At 44.5% G+C, this 18547-nt stretch overlaps 1 protein-coding gene across 6 annotated transcripts in view; it reads left to right on the forward strand.

Moving 5' to 3' along the window:
- Positions 1 to 18547, forward strand: part of ADPRH (ADP-ribosylarginine hydrolase) — a 112645-nt gene that overhangs the window by 52062 nt on the left and 42036 nt on the right. For all 6 annotated transcript variants that reach the window (XM_086955505.1, XM_086955509.1, XM_086955508.1 and 3 more), the window contains one exon: positions 11512 to 11854. In XM_086955505.1, coding sequence (XP_086811631.1) covers positions 11512 to 11854 — 343 coding nt within the window. The remainder of the gene's footprint in view (positions 1 to 11511; positions 11855 to 18547) is intronic.

An 18547-nucleotide genomic window follows, 5' to 3' on the forward strand; every position in this document is an offset into this window, starting at 1 on the left:
CATTGTTACCTTCGAACATTACAGATCCAGTTCCACATGACTGTATAAGAGATCATTAATGCAGTAACAAAACCCCGACGAGACTTGACAGATGTTGCACTAACGAACCCAGACCTGACACTTTATGTGGATGGTTCATGCATGAGAACAAGCACAGGCGAACTAGTGGCCGCATATGCCGTGACCACTGAAACTGAAGTCAAAGAAACACACTGTATTGATACATTGTCTGCTCAAGCTGCAGAGCTTATTGCTCTGACCCGAGCCTGTATAATAGCCAAAAACAGGAATGTTAACATATACACAGATTCACGTTATGCCTTTGGAGTCGTACACGACTTCGGTGTCCTCTGGCAGGAAAGAGGTTTCCTGACCTCTCACGGAGCCAAAATACAACATGGTCCCCTCATTCAAGCATTATTGGAAGTAATACATCTGCCTTCAGCCATAGCCATCATGAAGTGTAAAGCACATACTAAAGTTACCGATACCATTTCCCAGGGTAACGACCTGGCAGATCGAACAGCAAAACACACAGCTCTGACTCATATACATGCAGCTGACATGACAAAGACAATAGTTCCGACACCAACACATTGCATGACAGTTAAGGATCCCGCACTAGATGTAATTGACATACAGACACATGCTACTCCAGATGAAATAAAGAAATGGACTGAACTAGGAGGGGTCCAGACAGATCAGGGATGGATGACGAAGGGAAAAGCCACATGGTTTCTCCCCGACTCTATGGTTCAAGTTATGATCAACACTGCACATAGTCTAGCACACCTGGGAGAAAAAGCCATGTTAGACAGTTTACAAAATCTCTGGTACAACAAGCATTTACGAGCAGCAGCAAAACAGAAAGTGCGTACTTGCATGATCTGTTGTCAGTTCAATCCAGGTAAAAGCATCCCCGTAGAGCAAGGTGGATTCAATCCTCCCGATTACCCTTTTGAAGTCCTCCAGATGGATTATATCCAGATGGAACGATGTCGAGGATTCAAATATGTCCTCGTAGTTGTTTGTGCACTTTCTCGTTGGACAGAAGCATATCCAGTCCCAGATTACACTGCTCCGACCAGCAGCTGGTTCGTGAATTCTTCCCACGGTACGGTTTGCCTCGTGTCGTGTATTCAGATAACGGCCAACCATTCTCGTCCGAATTAATGAAGCAGGTTTCACTCCTGCTAGGATATCAGTGGAGGTTCCACTGCGTCCGACATCCCGAGGCAGCAGGTCTCGTGGAACGCCACAATCAGACATTGAAAACACGTCTTGCTAAAATCTGTGCCGAGAAAGGGGTCGACTGGATAGTCGCCTTACCAGTTGCATTGTTTTACATGAGAATGGTTGCACACTCTAGAACAGGGCTATCCCCGTATGAGGTGGTCTTTGGTAGGCCACCGAATATGTGGGGGACGCCTATACCAAGAAAAATTACTGATGTTGATAGTAATATGTTGACAGATTACCTTGCCTCCTTGATGTCTGCACTACAATCATGTAGTTCACAGGTAGCTGCAGCCTTTCCCGACAACACCGAGGTGAAGCCACACGAGATTACACCGGGAACCTTCGTCTTTGTGCGCAATTTCGACAGGAGAAGTCCGCTGGAGCCCCGCTGGCAGGAGCCGAAGCTCGTCTTATTGACCACGAGGACGGCCGTGAAGTTGGAGGGCCGCAAAGGATGGGTCCACATGAGTCATGTTAAAAAAGTTTACGGATCACCACCAGAGACTGACTCTTCCTCCCCCTCTAAGGACTGCCCAGATTTCAGTGACTCTAAACTCCCCCTGGTAGAGAAAACTCCTCAACAAGAGTATAAATCAAAGCTGAGGTCTAGCAAGTCAGACAGTTTAATTGTTTAAGTCCTCCCCTAGGTGAATCGGTTAGACAAGTTTCTGACATGTACCCATTAGACCCCAATAGAGAGAGAGATAGACAGAAACAGCTCAAGAAACGAGAATATTGTAAATCTCTTCGTAGTGACTGTATTGTGACATTATTGATTTTGTTTTTTCTGAGTCTTACGATTATTGCTACAAGTATTCTGCTCCACATGTATTTCCCTCTTTCCATACATGCACATTTCTTTTCAAACAGTACTGTCGAGCATACCTTCAGTGAACTGCCCCCGCATGAGTTGTCTTACCGACTTGCGCTGCGCAACAATACTTTTATCAGTATGTTACATCATTCCCATCAGACCAGCAATGCTACCAATTGTTGGATATGTGGCCGACTTCCTCCCTATCAGAAGTACAAGGTAGTCTTGCCCCTCTTCCCGTACCCATTCACACATAATGGTTCCTGTGGTGCCTGGTTTAGTTTAATAAATTCTTTGGACTCTGCGTCCGTAGTCTACAAAGGTAGTTGGATATGGGGAAATCTGAATACAGTTCTGCATAAAGCATGTTACCCTAACAAGGAGGGTCTTCCACAAAGGACAGGGACCGATCTAGAAAATGAAGTATATGGATTAGGTAATTATACACTCAACCTCATGATTCTAAATGTTCAGTCTGATACAGGCCCAGACTTGCCCTCCGTGTCAGTATTACCCGTCAAAGGCGAATTATGTGTTAGAAAGAATGGTTCAGTACCTCTAGGTCATAGTAAATGTACTACTGTGATCGAATTCAGTGATAAAGGCAAGTCTACATTCAAAGCTACCCGTCATTCCTATTTCATTTGTGGTCATACAGCCTATATACGTTTGCCACTAGATTGGGATGGGACATGTTATATTGCATTCCTTCTGCCACCTGTTTTTCTAGCTCCACCTGATTATCATAGAAACTCCCATCTAGTTCATAGACCCAAAAGAGATCTCCCGATTGTCGACTATACTGAAACGGCATGGGAACGATACACAGATTTCAATAAAGGTTTCTTTCCCTATTTAGGTGCTGTCTTTAATAGTAAATCTATACGTCACTTAACCAGAACTCTCGAAGCAGTAGTGAATGAAACTACTTCCGCCCTAGGTAACTTGACCGAGGAACAGTCTGCTATGAGACTTGTCGTTCTTCAAAATCGTCTCGTCCTTGACGTCATCCTGGCCGATAGGGGCGGGGCCTGTAAAGTCCTCGGATCGAGCTGCTGTGTTTTCATTCCTAATAATGCACCGTCAGTATATAAGGCCATTACACGTCTCCATAAGATTGCAAGTCAGATACACCAGAATCCAGGTACTTGGACTTGGTCCGGCTGGTTCTGGAGCTTGTTGTCAGCCTGGGGATGGAAAGTCCTATCCTTCCTCGGAATAGCCCTTCTCATAGTATTCAGTTGTTGCCTATGTTTACAATGTGGGCCGGCGATTTGCGGCTTGTGCGCCACATCCTGTTTTCCTCATCCAAGTCCACGTTCTAAATCCCGTCTGAAAAAGGAAGAACAAATGATGTTATATGAACAAGTAGATGGACTAATGAGGATAGATATATCATGAAGGGTTCGTAGGGGACAAGGAGGGAATGAGGTAATATAAATTTTTATAGTCAATTGTGTCCCCTAACGTGAACCCCACCGTCTCCATGTACGAGCTTAAAGTGCATGTAACTTCCCTTCTCGACTTGCTATGAAGACGCAAATACATTTGCGTCCAACGTTAACATGTCCTCTTTCAGATCCACCATGAATGGATCGATAATTCAGTTCCCAAGTATGCCTTGCCAACGTCTTTTCATGGTGCACTTCCACGTTTTCCCTAGCCCTGCAAAGCTAGGCCCTGATTTCTGCCATCAAGCCCTTTCTGTTCTCTGTCTCCTGAAAGCTGCAACGTGGGATGTCTCCCTGACCTCTGTCCTACTCCCTGCGCGGCGAGCGGTGCCCGGCTCGGCCTGCTTGCCTGCCAAAGACAGTATTTTGCCTTCAAGTTATCAGTATAGCCGAGTTCAGCTCCTCAAACACATTCCAGTCTAGCAGAATAGATAAACATTTCCCCGGCTGCAGAGCAAAGGGCCTGGCCCCTCTGTCTCCATGCAAGTAATTCATTGCTCCTGTTACCATGGTAGGCCCATGGCCCCTCGCATTACACGCAGACACGTAGTCACATATGCACGCATTAATAGTCAGTATAGAGTAGCCTCTGCCCGAGAGACCTTTCCTTCTAGATAATATAGTTCCCCAAACACGAGATATCAGATATGATTTAGGAACGAGTTGATCTGACATGCCAGACTTCTGTCTCTTTTCTCTAGTGTTAAATGTCAAGTCCCCTGCACCCTCCAGCCTCACGTCAGTTACACGTCATGCTGCTGCGCGCGCATGTTTGCCACAGATTTCTGCTGACACTGCAAGATTCCACTATGTATCCACCCACTTGTAACAATTTCATGTGACGTTTCTAGCACACACCTCTGTGTACGCCCTAGTGCACGCCTTCTGATTACGTATTGCTACGCACATGTGTTCTTATCTCGTTTCTCTCAGCTATTACGCCTTCTGTGTTGCTCGCCATTATGTACATTAACTGTAAAAGTTCTGTTCTGTCAATAAAGTAGGCTCTATCCCTTCCTGATCCTTTATGGTGAAAGGAACATGATATCCTGGTTCGAGCCATTCCATTTTATGGAATAAAACCCATTTTGAAACTCAGATGCCACGGACTTTGTCTCTTTATTATCGATTGAGTTAATTTATTGAACTTTACCGCATAGAAATTCCGACGGTAAATTACTATTTACCACAATAGGGAGGATCAAGCCGTCTACTAGAGCTACTGGCTGCGTCTAAGGCCAGTGATGCTGTCCGCACATCTTCATGCCAGCTTTAAGGCTGCCTCACCCTCCTTTTCACACTTTCTCCCTCCCAAGAGTCCTGCAAGCCAATCAAGAGGGTGGGAAGAATTGGTAAGCCTGGAAAAGGTGGACATAGGAGGGACGTGGTGCAACCAGGAAAGGGGATGTGACAATGGGAGAGCGTGAAGGGACACTTTAGAATCCGTGTTTACAAAGTTATTTCAAGACTATGACATTTGCAAAGTCTCTGAAAATTCCTTCTGTGAAAGGACAGTTAGCTAATGAAATTAATTTAAGCCTGTCTTCAGAAAGGTCATCCTGCATGAATGTTGACCAAACGTAGGTTTTCGATCTGCTCATCTGGAAGTTGTATGATGCTTGTTTCAGTCAGAAAACATGAACAGTCGAAAATTGTGCTTAGTGGTTTAACTCGCCTGATTGCAGCATGTGTGATTGGCAAATCACACGTTTAATTCTAAATGCATCTTCCAGTTCCTTTGAGATTGGATGCGTGAGTGCCAATCCGTTGGCAGTATTACCACCTATGGAATAATCTACCAGTAATCTGCACGATCCCAAATTGAAATAAAATTGTTGTTGTTAGAATCCCACATTCAGCAGTTCTCCGATGACATGGGTACATCCATGCAGGAAGCCACCAGGCCTAGAGAACTGGGATGAAGGTAGTTTCTTTGAAATAACTCTGCAACAAATGGTTTTCTACCGTGTAAAGAACTTAACAACACATAGATTGAGTGGCTGATAGGCAGCGTCTTGCACAGAGGTCACTTTAACACAAGTAGAAATTATGATTTTTAATAGCATGTTATAATAACAAAAAACATTCTTTCACCTGTTCTAAAGCCCCAGAACATAAAGTGTCAAATCTAGTAAAATATTAATGTTTTAGATCACACAAAAGCAATATGCATTATAAATGTAACATTTGTTATTCATTTCTCCAAAAAGTAAAGTATTTGAGAAGAATAACCATGTTCTCTAATAGTTGTTCCTAAAGGTCTGTACTAATTATAGCAATTACCCTGACTTGACTAGACAGAGGGACATACTGTAATGTGGCGCAAGAAACAACACGCTGATAACATGGTTGCCTGTTTGCCATTGTAACACTGGAACCAAGTAGTGCACACAGTAGTGTCTTCATTGTACAGTCCCTTTGCCTTGGTAACCTGCTGTACACAATATCCTAGTTATGCTGCTTTGTACAGATCCAGCCTTAGTTTCACAGCAGAGTAACAATTCATAAGGATTTAGCTGCCACCCTACACTAGTTCGAGGAGCCAGGACACAAGAATGTAATGCCTGTACATGGGGAGTGCTGGTGTACTGCCTCTACATAGACACCATCCTGGGGAAAAACCACAGAAGGCATACCTTAAAGCAAAATCTGCATCTGTCTTACAATGCACTCTGGGAAACTGATCCTCGATTTCTTCTAAAATTGGCACCAGCCTTGTGATTAATCACTAAATTCATTGAAAACGTATACAAGATGTGAGGTGAGTTGTTTCTTATAAAGGGAACTGAATTCCTTAAGGCATCTTGGCACTGACCTTACTAACAACATCGGAAAAGGCATGGAGATAATCACTGAAAGAGATAAATATTAAGAGCTTTCCTAAAAATAACATAGGCTGGTCCTCCTTTTTGGGCATGCCGAGGCAGAGTGCATTGAAAATAGAGGAAGTAACGAAAGAGAAGGATGCTTACCTCTACCCCGTTAACCAACCCCCATCAACCTTCAGAGCTTTTTTAAATCGAGGGACTGATTGCAGGAGAGAGGAGCTAAAACGAAGGGATCGCTTATACTTGGAAGCAATCGGATAAGTAGCATGGAGCCTGTTTTATAAAAGGCTCTGTGGGCAGAGCGCCTTTTACTGGAACCTTCTATAAACTGGCAACCACTACACCTTAGTGCGAGCCTTAGAGAACCTATGAAGTCTGGTGAAATCTATGATCAGTCATTATGATATATTCGTACTTCTTGAGTACCGTAAATAGTTGACTCTGGAAGGGTAGTGTAGCAGGCACTTGCTAAATTCAATCTAGAAATGATAACCTGAACAAATCACATTTTTGAGTGGTGCAGAATAAAAAGGTTTTCTTCAATATCCTCTTTTGGCAGTAGCCGAACAATACCCACCACAATGGAATGCAGTAGGTGGAAATGCTACCAATGTAATCTTGTCTGATTGCATTCGATACAGCCACAGGGACTGTTTCAGTGCCTATACTAGTTATTAAACTAATCTGGTAGTATCTAGCATCTGGCGCTCTTCAAGATGTTTAGGAAGCCGCTTAGCCAGAACTACTCACCATTGTTAGTGACTGTTGGTAAAAGAAAGATGAACCTATAATGAGCTTCTGCCGTAGGGTCCGAATTTGACCTTCTCGGTATTATTCGTCATGCCTCATGCACACTACTGTCTTAGGGACCCCTCTGGTTGCATTCTACAACTGAGGAAGCTTGTAGCCCACACTGGCATTCTGCATTATGCTAGTGTGAGGAGCCCAGTAATGAAGCATGCCACCTCTGGCTGGGTGAGGACTTCAGTTCAAAAAAGGATTTTTTTTCTTAGTGATGAAACAATACACACGTCGCTGTACAATTCAGCTTGGAGTATTTATGTGGTATATTAATTTCAATACATCCCTTCCTGTACAAGTCTGAGAAGTAGTTGCCAGAAGAAGTAGACTAGGGCTGGGTAGTCAGTGTCTTCATCTACATAATACAGGCAAATCAATCTATTTCCTCTTACACTAGCATGACACATCTATGATGAACCATTGCAGAATAGAGAAGAACAAGCATTCCAAATTGTCTTCGTACTTTCCAATGATGTTTGATGTTGAAGGATTCTCTTAGTACAAGGTGATTAAAAATAGAGAAGGATCCAAGCAGTACTTCCAGTGTCTGTCAATTGTGATTTAACCACTTTAATCCATTCCAAAGTGTCTGCATGCTGCATTGTTCCTTCATCAGGAAGGTGCACTTGTGATGCAGGAGTGAAATGTAAAAAACATTTACACACCTCCATTTCTTGTAGAAATATCATCTAGTGATGTAAATAGAAGCCACTACTTGCTATATTCAAACACGTGGTCTCTAGTTTATATGTATGTATACAGTATTTCTGTAGCACAGACATAGCTAAAAGGAAACTGAGCACTGAACATGGTAAAAAGCAAGCATTATATCAACGACTAATAGGAGAGAAAGCTAAGTTGTGAACGGCTAATGCATTGCGATGCAGTGTTCCTTAAAGAGAAATCTTTTAACTCTTTCTTACATTGGAGCAGCGTTGGGTGGTCCTCATGAATACGACAATATTGTTCAAGATCCTTGGTGCAGAGGTGGAAAAGACCAGCATTCTTGTTTTTATTTCCTTTTTTAGGTCTAGTTCGACCTACATTCAATGCGAAGCATTGATTGCTGTCTGCTCGACAACTATTGTCAGCCGTTTTTGGTAATGTGGTCACGAGAGTGGCACGAGCGCAGATTTGCGCAGATTTGACCTCGTGGGCGCGCACGGCGCCATGCCTATCTCCTGCCTCGGAAGCTCCAACACCACACACGCATGCGCATACACAGAGACACACACACGAGCGCCCAGGCACCCATACATACAGAGAACCTACCCCCGCCGTCGCATACACACACACGCGCACACACACACACTGCATACACACCCCCCCCCCCCCCCCCCCGGAAGCTCCAACACCACACACGCATACACAGAGACACACCCACACGAGCGCCCATGCACGCACCCATACATACAGAGAACCTACCCCCGCCGTCTCATACACACACGTGCGCGCACACACACACACACACACACACACACACACACACACACACACACACACACACACACACACACACACACTGAATACACCCCCCCCCCCCCCCCCCCCGGAAGCTCCAACACCACACATGCATGCGCATACACAGAGACACACACACGAGTGCCCATGCACGCACGCACCCATAACACAGAGAACCCACCCCCTCCGTCGCATACACACACACGCGCGCGCACACACACACTGCATACACACACACACGCCCCCCCCCCCCCCCCCCCCTTACCTCACCGGGCTCTTTTCTTGATGAAATCTCTGTTTTCTTGTGGGCTCCTTCTGCCGGGCTCCCAATGAATGTATGGATGGGTGGGTGGGCGGGGGCGATGCGGCCAGGTGCTCCAGTGCTGCTACGGCGGGCGGGGGCGACGCGACCAGGGGCTCCAGTGCTGCTACGGCGGGCGGGCGGGGGCGACGCGGCCAGGGGCTCCAGTGCCGTCAATCGCCTCTTGTACGCCATCAGCAAGCGGACCCGTAGAAGCGGTCAAGAACACTCTGCGCCTGCGCGGAAGTGCGTGCGCCCGCCTATCATCACTTAGAGGCTGAACCTTACGGTAGGCGGCGCGGGCTGCAAGGTCCCTCTGACTCATGTACAGCGCTCCAATACTTTCAGGCCGGCTTCGCGCTATATAAAGCAACAAAAAAAACTGGTTTAAATTAGTGGTAGAATCATTTTGGATGGCGCTCTCACCTCTGTCTGCCACTCCCCCTGTGGCATTTGCACTGACATCCTTCGCTGCTGGCTGCTCCTTCGTTTTGCCACTACGCGTAGTGACTTTCTGCAGCATTTTCCTTCGGGTCGTGACTTGAGCTCCTCCGCGCCCACGGACTACCCCACAGTATAACCGTACCATAAAGGCAGGGAGACACCAAAATGGAGCTCTTCGCTGAAGAAGGAGGAAACCTACAACCTTCTGGGCGGTAGCCGAAGAGAGTTTGATGCAGGTATGAGCAGAGAAAGAGCCCAAATATCCAGCTTTATGCAAAGAAAAAGAGCACGTTTTTTTTCTTTCTTTTTAACTACGTCTTTTATCTTCCAGACCACCTCTATCCGGTCTATACAGTCTCAAAACCCAGTAGATAGCCAATAATAGCAGGTAGAAGGCAAGAGGTGTCTAAGGTGTCCCCAGAAAACACACCAAAGAAAAGGAGGGGGGGCAACTCAGCCCCACCACAGCATAAATCTGTGCAACCATTCAACAACAACTGGTTCAAATATGTTCTCTCAATGTTCCAAGCTTTATTATAAATGTAACAAAAAGATGTTAATATTTCACTTCTGTACTTGGATTTTCGTCACAATAAAATACACTGAACATAATCTTAACAAATTTTATTTACCAAAGTTTAAGCTGTCGCCATTATAAATTACAATAACTTTTATTTTAGTATTAATTATTTAAAAAAATTAAAAGCCATTGTTATTTGTAATATCAATACATGTAAGTCACGTAAATCCAACACATATTGTATTACAAATGCTAAAGGTGTCACATTTGCGAAAGTTATAACTATTGGCATTGTAAATGACAAAGCTATTAATTTCGCTATTTTAAAAAATAAAAGATAAATAAAAAATTTGGCATTTACAATACCAATAGCTCAAACTTTCCAAATGCGAGACCTATTGCATATTGCAAATGCTTTTTATACTTCTTAGTCTGCAGTAAGGTGGTGTCCTGGCTTGGAAATGCAGTGGTATTACCACCTGTGCTGATGGATGATGAAAAAACATGAAGGCCTCTTGCTTGGCCTCTTGCTTGATTTCTTCCTTTAAAGACCGTTTTGGTGGTGCCACGTTCTATGCAGTAGTGTCCCTTTCTATGCAACTGGATTATGGGTAATCATTATCTATTCACTCCAGCTCTAAATCAATACCTGCCACCTTCAACAAACCGCTTAAGTACTGAAGATATGGTGCAGAAACTCCAGATTTATTTCACATGATCGCCATATGCTAGTCGATGCCTAATGTTTGGCATGCTATGCTAAATTTACAAAATGTTTGTGTCCCGCTCGAATTTACTAATTAGGGTGTCACAATATTTTTGTGAATATATTGGTGAATATTGGACTTTTGAGTTCAGCTGTATAGTCCTAAGTAGTTTACTGTTATTGAAAGAAAGCTTGTATCGGTTGCTCCCATATATGATCCTTGGCTCCAGGAACTAATGACCTGCTTTATTTCGTAGATTCTCAACCCCAGAAAGGGAAGGGATGGAATAGAAATGCATTTAATAAATGTTGTTCTTTAATCAATTTTCTAGAGGATGAAGTTTTCTATATTGAATAACTTTTACATATATTTAATCTCTGTAACAAGAAATCAGAGTTTTTATGTGTTAATTTGCTATAAGGTTAATGGCTTTTCTATATAGCTAATCTTTTACTTTTGTATTGGTAATTGCCAGTAAAACATAACTGAAAAGCGAATAATTGTGTCATACTTGATCTGACTCAATCTTCATACCACCGCCCATGTGGTAGGTCTTGACAGCTGCCTACAAGAGTCCAGGAGATTTTGGCGGCCCAGCACTCTAGCTGAAAAAAACATGCAGCACCTGGTTGGCAGGGAACACATGAAGCCTATATTACTCTCTGCAACTTCTGGATCTGGGAAAGAGGGTTATAGGGCAGTAAGAGCTCAATTGGAATATGAATGCTTTCAAGATATAGGATAAGAATATGTACTTTTATTAACCGATATTGGCAAGACTAATATTTCTATCATTTAGGCTTATCAAAAGCACTCCCTCTTGTGGATCATACAAATGAGTTATAACCTCTAACTGTAATCTTCCCACCAGTATGTCTATGTAGGATGTTTGAAATGTAAACCTTCTCAATCACTAATCATTGTGCAATATTCTCTTGTTTCCAGATTTTGCCAAGAATCTCGCATTCTCTAGGCATGTCTTTAGAACTAACTGACCGGTATGTAGCGGCTATGGTGCTCAGTGGGGCCGGTGATGCTCTCGGCTATAAAAATGGCAGTTGGGAGTTCTGCAGAAGTGGCATGAAGATCCATACAGAATTGGCTAAGCTGGGCGGACTGGAGAGAATCGATGTAGAAGGATGGAAAGTCAGCGATGATACAGTCATGCACTTGGCGACTGCTGAGGCGCTGGCTAAAGCAGGGAAGGACTTCAAAATGCCCAAGCTCTATTCTCTCATTGCAAAGAAGTACCAGGACTGTATGGAGGACATGGACGGCAGAGCTCCTGGTAATATGACTTTTTAAATCTGTTACTACTGTACTTTTCTCTGCTGCAGCTCTGTAGCACAGTCATATGTGACAGATATATTCTGTACCCTGTATTTGCTGCTGCTGGAGACACTGCAGCTCCCCTTGTACTAGTAAGGAGTGCGGTTTGGAGGACAGGAATAGATAAATACATGTACAGTAGTTGCACAAAGCGGTGGGTCATTCTGTCGCATGAACTTAAGTGCTGTAAATCAGGTCTGAAGTTAGCCTCTCTACCACACAGTTCTCAATATGGTTTTCTATCCAGGGACGGACGGCATGACTCAAGGGTGGCGGGACAGGAGTGGGCGTGGGGAAGGGGGCTACCACGGGCACGTGGCAGCACAATGACAAAAGCATAAAAAAAATTAGACTTACCTTGCTGCCGGTTCCCGCCGCTGCCTCTCTGTTCCTTACTTGTGCTCTGTCCACGTGGCGTGGGACAGGAAGCCTAAGCTAGGTAGGCACCAGGCTATGCAGCGTTGTGATTAGTTATGAGCGTCCTTGGGTATGAGCGTCCTGTTTGAACGCTCAACCAGGAAATGGGAGCATTGGCTTCTCCATGCAGGCTGTAATGCGCCCGAGAGGGCCCACCAAACAGTCATTGCACACTTAGGAGTGGGCAAAAAACTCCTGTCCCGCTTCGTGAGCAGGGCAGCCACGCCCACCAGCAAAGGAAGGAAGCATAAAATGACAATACCTAAGAGTTATCATTTAATGTTTCTTTTCCTTTACACTGCTCTAAGCAGTGGGGTGATGCTCCTCCGCCATAGCAGAGGAGCCGCCACTGTTTCTATCACTGTGTCAGGGAATAGACAGCTGTCCCACAGTGTCAGCTAGTGGCCATTAAGTTATTTAAATTTTGTGGAATCAAATAACCTCTGGTTTGCCTCTGATCTGCCACCCAAAAGTAGAGAGTCACTGAGAAAAAGATCTCGTCTAGAGGTTGTGATCAACTTTAGACCCATTTTGTTTAGCAAGAACGATGGATTAATAAACAATTGGGCTTTCAACATTTACAATAACATAGGGAAATCTGTTTTGATGAGAAGGTAGCCCTGTTAGTTGAACCCCCAAGTTCCCTTATTCTGTCTCACACACACACATACACATACATACATGTTTATTTTACTCTATGAAGACCAGTGAAAAAAACCTACATTATGAGGGCCACCCTTTCTGATCATCGGAGAATCAAAATGATCATGTATTTTATGTTTATTCTTTAATGACAGTATGAAAATTATATCAGATTTTCAAACAATGATTATGGGAATAGTTTTGAGACTTTCTGACATAACCCCCTTATGAGGACCGCATATGTCCCGTATCCAAGAGTTATGAAGGCCATTTTTACACAATACATAAAGACGGCAAACAGCTTTACGAGGACCGGTGTGTGTTTTTATACAAGTCTGTTTATGAGGACCAGATTATATTTTGCATATAGTGTCTTCCTATTTGGTACAGTATATATTTGTCAAAAAAACAGCCTTTATTTGGATCCCTTTCGTATGTGACTGACTATTTATTACAAAATACATATTCATTTAGCAAACATTGCTTTCTTATTTCATCCAGCGTATATTAAACTGACCATACTGGATTTAAAATAGTGCATTATTTAGACAATACCTTAAAAAATAGTTCCTAACTGCTAAAATATCTATCTTTTCACTGTGTTTCCCTTTGAATTTGTGTAGTTCTGCATCCTCAATTCAGTTGGTATTTTGGACATTTGCGAAGTGAAGAGCTGCTTTTCAGTTTCCAGCTACATGTGCTATATTCTTAAAGTGGTAAAAATGTAGGGCCCCGATTAGGCATTGTAGCACTTGTAAAACTGTAAACGCGATCTCCATCTCGTTTGTGAAGGAGTATCCCATTCATCCAACTCTAATTATGGCATTTGACAATTTGTACGTAAATTCTGTCCATACATTGTGAAAAGCTGGTTAAACGTCAAATTCAACATAAGAACTTGAAGTCACTCAGATAAGACCTGGAAGGCAAGAGTAGAGCTGAACCTATTTTGATGTTTAAAATGGGGATACATAGGTGTTTGTCTTTCTGTAGCTATGAGTTTTACACATGTTTAGGTGCCTGATATGTCTGGGCTTCTATTACCATCCTATGGATCATTTCTTAGTGTGTGTCAAAAAAGTGTAATCTATTATCCATCACAACAAGGACCATATGATATTGTGTGTTAAACATCTGATCTTTTCTCCTATCATAACAATGACCTCACTGATGCTAATTTGTGCTGTTATCAATGCTACTGTTATCAAGCATGACATTTTTTCTATTCAATAAGGACTATATCACCTAGTATATTACAATTGCATGTGGGTTTACCATTCACACTGAGAAACAAATAATATGGCATGTTACATTATTTTGTTCTTTGATACATCACATTGAGGGCCACATCATGGTGTTTGTTAGTAGTATGAGCGAATGCCTATTCATCACAGAGGGCATTTTCATATTGTGTGTTGCAGGGTTGTGCATGCTTTCAACATCACCAGGAGAAAAATATCACAGAGTGTGTTACAAGTCAATGCTTGTTAGACCAGTCAGCCTTAGGGTGGTAGTCCCCAAAGCGTTTTACCTTCACCCCCACTATATTTCTGAATTTGCTTTTGTTTGCCTTATGACTGCTAACCAGTGCTAAAGTGCTTGTTCACATTCCCTAAAACATGATAAAATTGGGCTACAGACCCCATTGTCACATTTAATTTATTTGCAAGTGCCTAGTAAAGTGATATTGCATGTACCCACAACCTGTAAATTAAATGCTATTAGTGTCCCTACTGCAAAAACAACAGTTGATGTTCACCCCAGTACAGAGATCTGGGCCTAAATTCATCGTTTTTTTGCACTACACACCACCCCAGTTCAGACATGGCCATATGCAAATCAGCCTTGACCCTGTGCCTCATGGGAACAGTCCAGCCCAAACTGCCAAGCCATGTCTTTCCTGGACCGGAATCAAGCATCCTAGGACCGGTTTCTGGCTATCAGCCTTCATCAGCCAGGATAGCTTTACTCCAGTGGTGTGGAGAGCACGGGACTCGTGTCTGAGCATACCCGTCCCACTCGGGGTGACAAATGCAAAAACAGTTGATGGACAGAATGCAGAACAATGTCATACATTCACCCCAGTACAGAGATCTGGGCCTAAATCCATCGTTTTTTTGCACTCCACACCACCCCAGTTCAGACATGGCCATATGCAAATCAGCCTTGACCCTGTGCCTCCTGGGAACAGTCCAGCCCGAACTGCCAAGCCATGTCTTTCCTGACCAAAATCAAGCATCCTAGGACCGGTTTCTGGATTTTGCAAACCATCCACTAAAGCAGAGCCGTGGGTATTCTGTACTGCACAGGTACGGCAATGCGAGTTTAAATGCCGGTAATCCAATACCAAACGGTACGAACTGTCAGGCTTGGTCACAGTAAAAAGTGGGTTATTCATTGGTGACACACAAGTCTCAATTACGCCTTGATATTCCAATTGTTCAAGGATTTCCGCAACGGAAGCCTTAGCTTCACGTCGGATGGGATATTGAGGTTGAGGCTGTAATCTCGTGGTGTGGGGAAAATTTATCCCAACACAATGCCTTCGGTACAGAGCTGGCGCAAGGGCCTTAGCCCACTCTTCTGCAAAATTCAGCGCATGCTCTCCGGAGACTGTGTGCGCGAAACTAGGGAGGATTACCTCCTCTCCTCTCGGAGCTGCGAGAACAAAAGGTGGGGGCCAGTCAGCCTCCTTTAACAAAATGTCATAGGTAGTTGTAAGATTTTCCCAAAATACCCCTTTTATGGTACGTTGTATGTCACCTTCAATTAAAAGGACTATTTTATGAAGTCTATCAGGCGGAGCTACTCTGGTATCAGCTGTCTCTACAACAACATATTGGTCAGTCGCTGTCACTTTCAGTAGTGGATGCAGGGCCTCTCGCACTATGGTAATCTCCGCTGCGCTGTCCAACAATGTCAGCGCCCATGTCTGATTCCGAAGCTGCGTTCTCCCGATCTGTGGCATATCTCGCTGTTAAAGCGGCAACTTTATTCTTCTGAAACTGGGGTCTTTTCGGTGTCGAATCATCCTGCTTGCCTTTCGGGTGGGGCTTGTCGCGTCCCTGCTGGCCACCCCGACCTCTGCCGCCTCCTCCACCACCAGTTGATGAGGCCGATGAGTCCTGAAAAGAACGAGGAGAGCGTTGTTCAGAAACCTGAAACAATCAGGCGATTTTACGTTTTTATCGTCGCGCGATCGCGCAAGTCATAAACACATTCTGTAGGTGAAGGCACTGGTGATGCAGGACGTGACCCCTGTTTCTGTTGATTTTGTTTACCCTGTTTGTTTTTTCGGCTAATTTTGTATTTTAGCCTTGGGCTGGTCGTCCGTTTCAGACTTCTGCCCATGGGGTTGTTTTTTCTCTTTTGTAGAGAAAATCTTGAGACCCAAACTATTACGGCCCACGGTCTTATAAGCCGCCGTAATAATTTTTGGTAACTGTCGGGTTTATCGGCATCGGGAACAGCCTGCAAAGCATTAGACACCTGAAAGCTTACCGCATCTCCCTTGACATTCGCAAGAACGAGATCGGAAACTACGTCAAAACTGCTGCACAGCTGCATACCCAATTCAACCGCTGCCTCAGGTCCGTGGTCATCTTGAACACGCTTAATGACCGAGGGACGGACAGTCGTTGACGAAGTGCCGAAGCACCTCGTATACACTGCCGCAAAAGTCTTACCCCAAGACTCCCAGTCACCAGCTTCTAGTATCAAGTCTTTCGGCAAACTAATTGTCAGAATCCTGTGTTTTTCAACAGGAGTCGTGTTAGGAAACACTGCTTTCAACTGGTCAAATTTTTCGGCAAGCCAGAAAGGCATATCATTCTTATTCTGAGGGGGCTTGCCCATCACTGCATTAACCATGACCGGACTAAGCTTCATTCCCCTCGGTCCGGCTGGAAGCGCCGCAACACCTGTCGCCCCGCCCGGGAGAATGCGGGTAATGTATTGTACTAACGACCGAATTACACTAATTGCGACCGTATGCAAGAGACGTAAATCTGCACCGGGAACCGCTCCATGTCGAGGATGCGGTGTAAATCCAGCTAAAACAGGCCAGGTAGCGCCTGGAATGGACAAAGGACCTAACCTTGTGACTAACAAAGTGTGGCGTAGGGCGCCATTAAAACAAAATCGGTGCTGCCAAGCATTAATCGGCACTTCCTGTGTCCTATACGGAACATATTCCTGTGGCACGGCAGTGGGTGTATAAGTTTCAAACACACCAGTACCTGCGTTCACAGCAGGGAAGGTCACCCACGAGTAGAAAATCCCGAAAGGGTAAGCCACTTCCGCACACACCACCGTAATAACTGCCATGCCATCTAATTCAACGTTATAAGCCTGCGAATGATTGCGGACCGCAATTCGACTATGCTGCAGTATGTCAACCCAGCCATAATGACACAGTAAGAAAGAGGTACAACAAAAATTCCGTAGCATAACTGGGTAGTAATTCAAAAGGAAACCGTTTGAAAGGATTCAAGCTTGAAAAGACCTATTTAACTATAGGTAGATTTTGTCCGACGCAAAACAAAAGGGGATGATGGACGGAGCGTTTGAGCAAATCAAACACTCACCCCCAGTCACTGATCTAACCCTAGCGTGATTTGCACAGTATTTTGGTGCCTACCTGACCTGCCAGAGCGAAGGGAATAGGGCACTCGTCCACGAGCACCAGCCGCCATCTTGGGGCAGGGTCGGGACGCAGTCTAGCTCTTCTCCACTTCCGGGAGAGAGCTATTTAGAGCGAGTGAGCCCTCTGCTCTGTTGATTCTCATTTACACATTTCTTGAAACTGGAACGGATAACTCCCACTAGCGCTGTTATTTTAGACTAAAAATTGCACAGTTACTCTGTAGGGTGTTAGAAACGAATTTAGAGAGAAGCTGAATGAATTCTGGAAAAACGAACAAATTTTAAAAAAACGTCTTTTTAATTGTGATGACAATGCTTTTAATATTGCACTAACCCTAGCGTGATTTGCACAGTATTTTGGTGCCTACCTGACCTGCCAGAGCGAAGGGAATAGGGCACTCGTCCACGAGCACCAGCCGCCATCTTGGGGCAGGGTCGGGACGCTGTCTAGCTCTTCTCCACTTCCGGGAGAGAGCTATTTAGTCCTCGCTCAACTAGGATGCGCAGCGGACGAGCGCAGCGGGCGCGCGCATAAGACGCGCCTAAGACAAGCCCGTCTGCGCCCGTCCGAGCCAGATCCGGGCCCAGGGCCACTCCCCCTGGTCCTGTTGCTATCCTACATACAGCTTCCACCCTACGCTATACTTCCACACAGCTGCAGGAATGGAACACAGGACTGGGTATGTCTTGTCAAGTACTTCCGTTATTAAAACACTCATTATCCACACCCATATCATGTGCAGGTTGCTCTTATACTCTGCCACCTCCCCTGTCTGCGACAAATACTATAGACCACCCCTTTATAACTGCCAGCGCTCCTCGCTTAGCGACACAGTATACTAGAGCTGCACTCATTAATTCACGCTCTCTCCCCAAACATAGTCTGGACATTAGGGAGAGCATTATTAATCATGAACTGGACATCTTATTCATCACAGAATCATGGGGA

The sequence above is a fragment of the Lissotriton vulgaris genome, chromosome 2_1, assembly GCF_964263255.1.
Source record: "Lissotriton vulgaris chromosome 2_1, aLisVul1.2, whole genome shotgun sequence".
Classification (NCBI taxonomy): Eukaryota; Metazoa; Chordata; class Amphibia; order Caudata; family Salamandridae; genus Lissotriton; species Lissotriton vulgaris.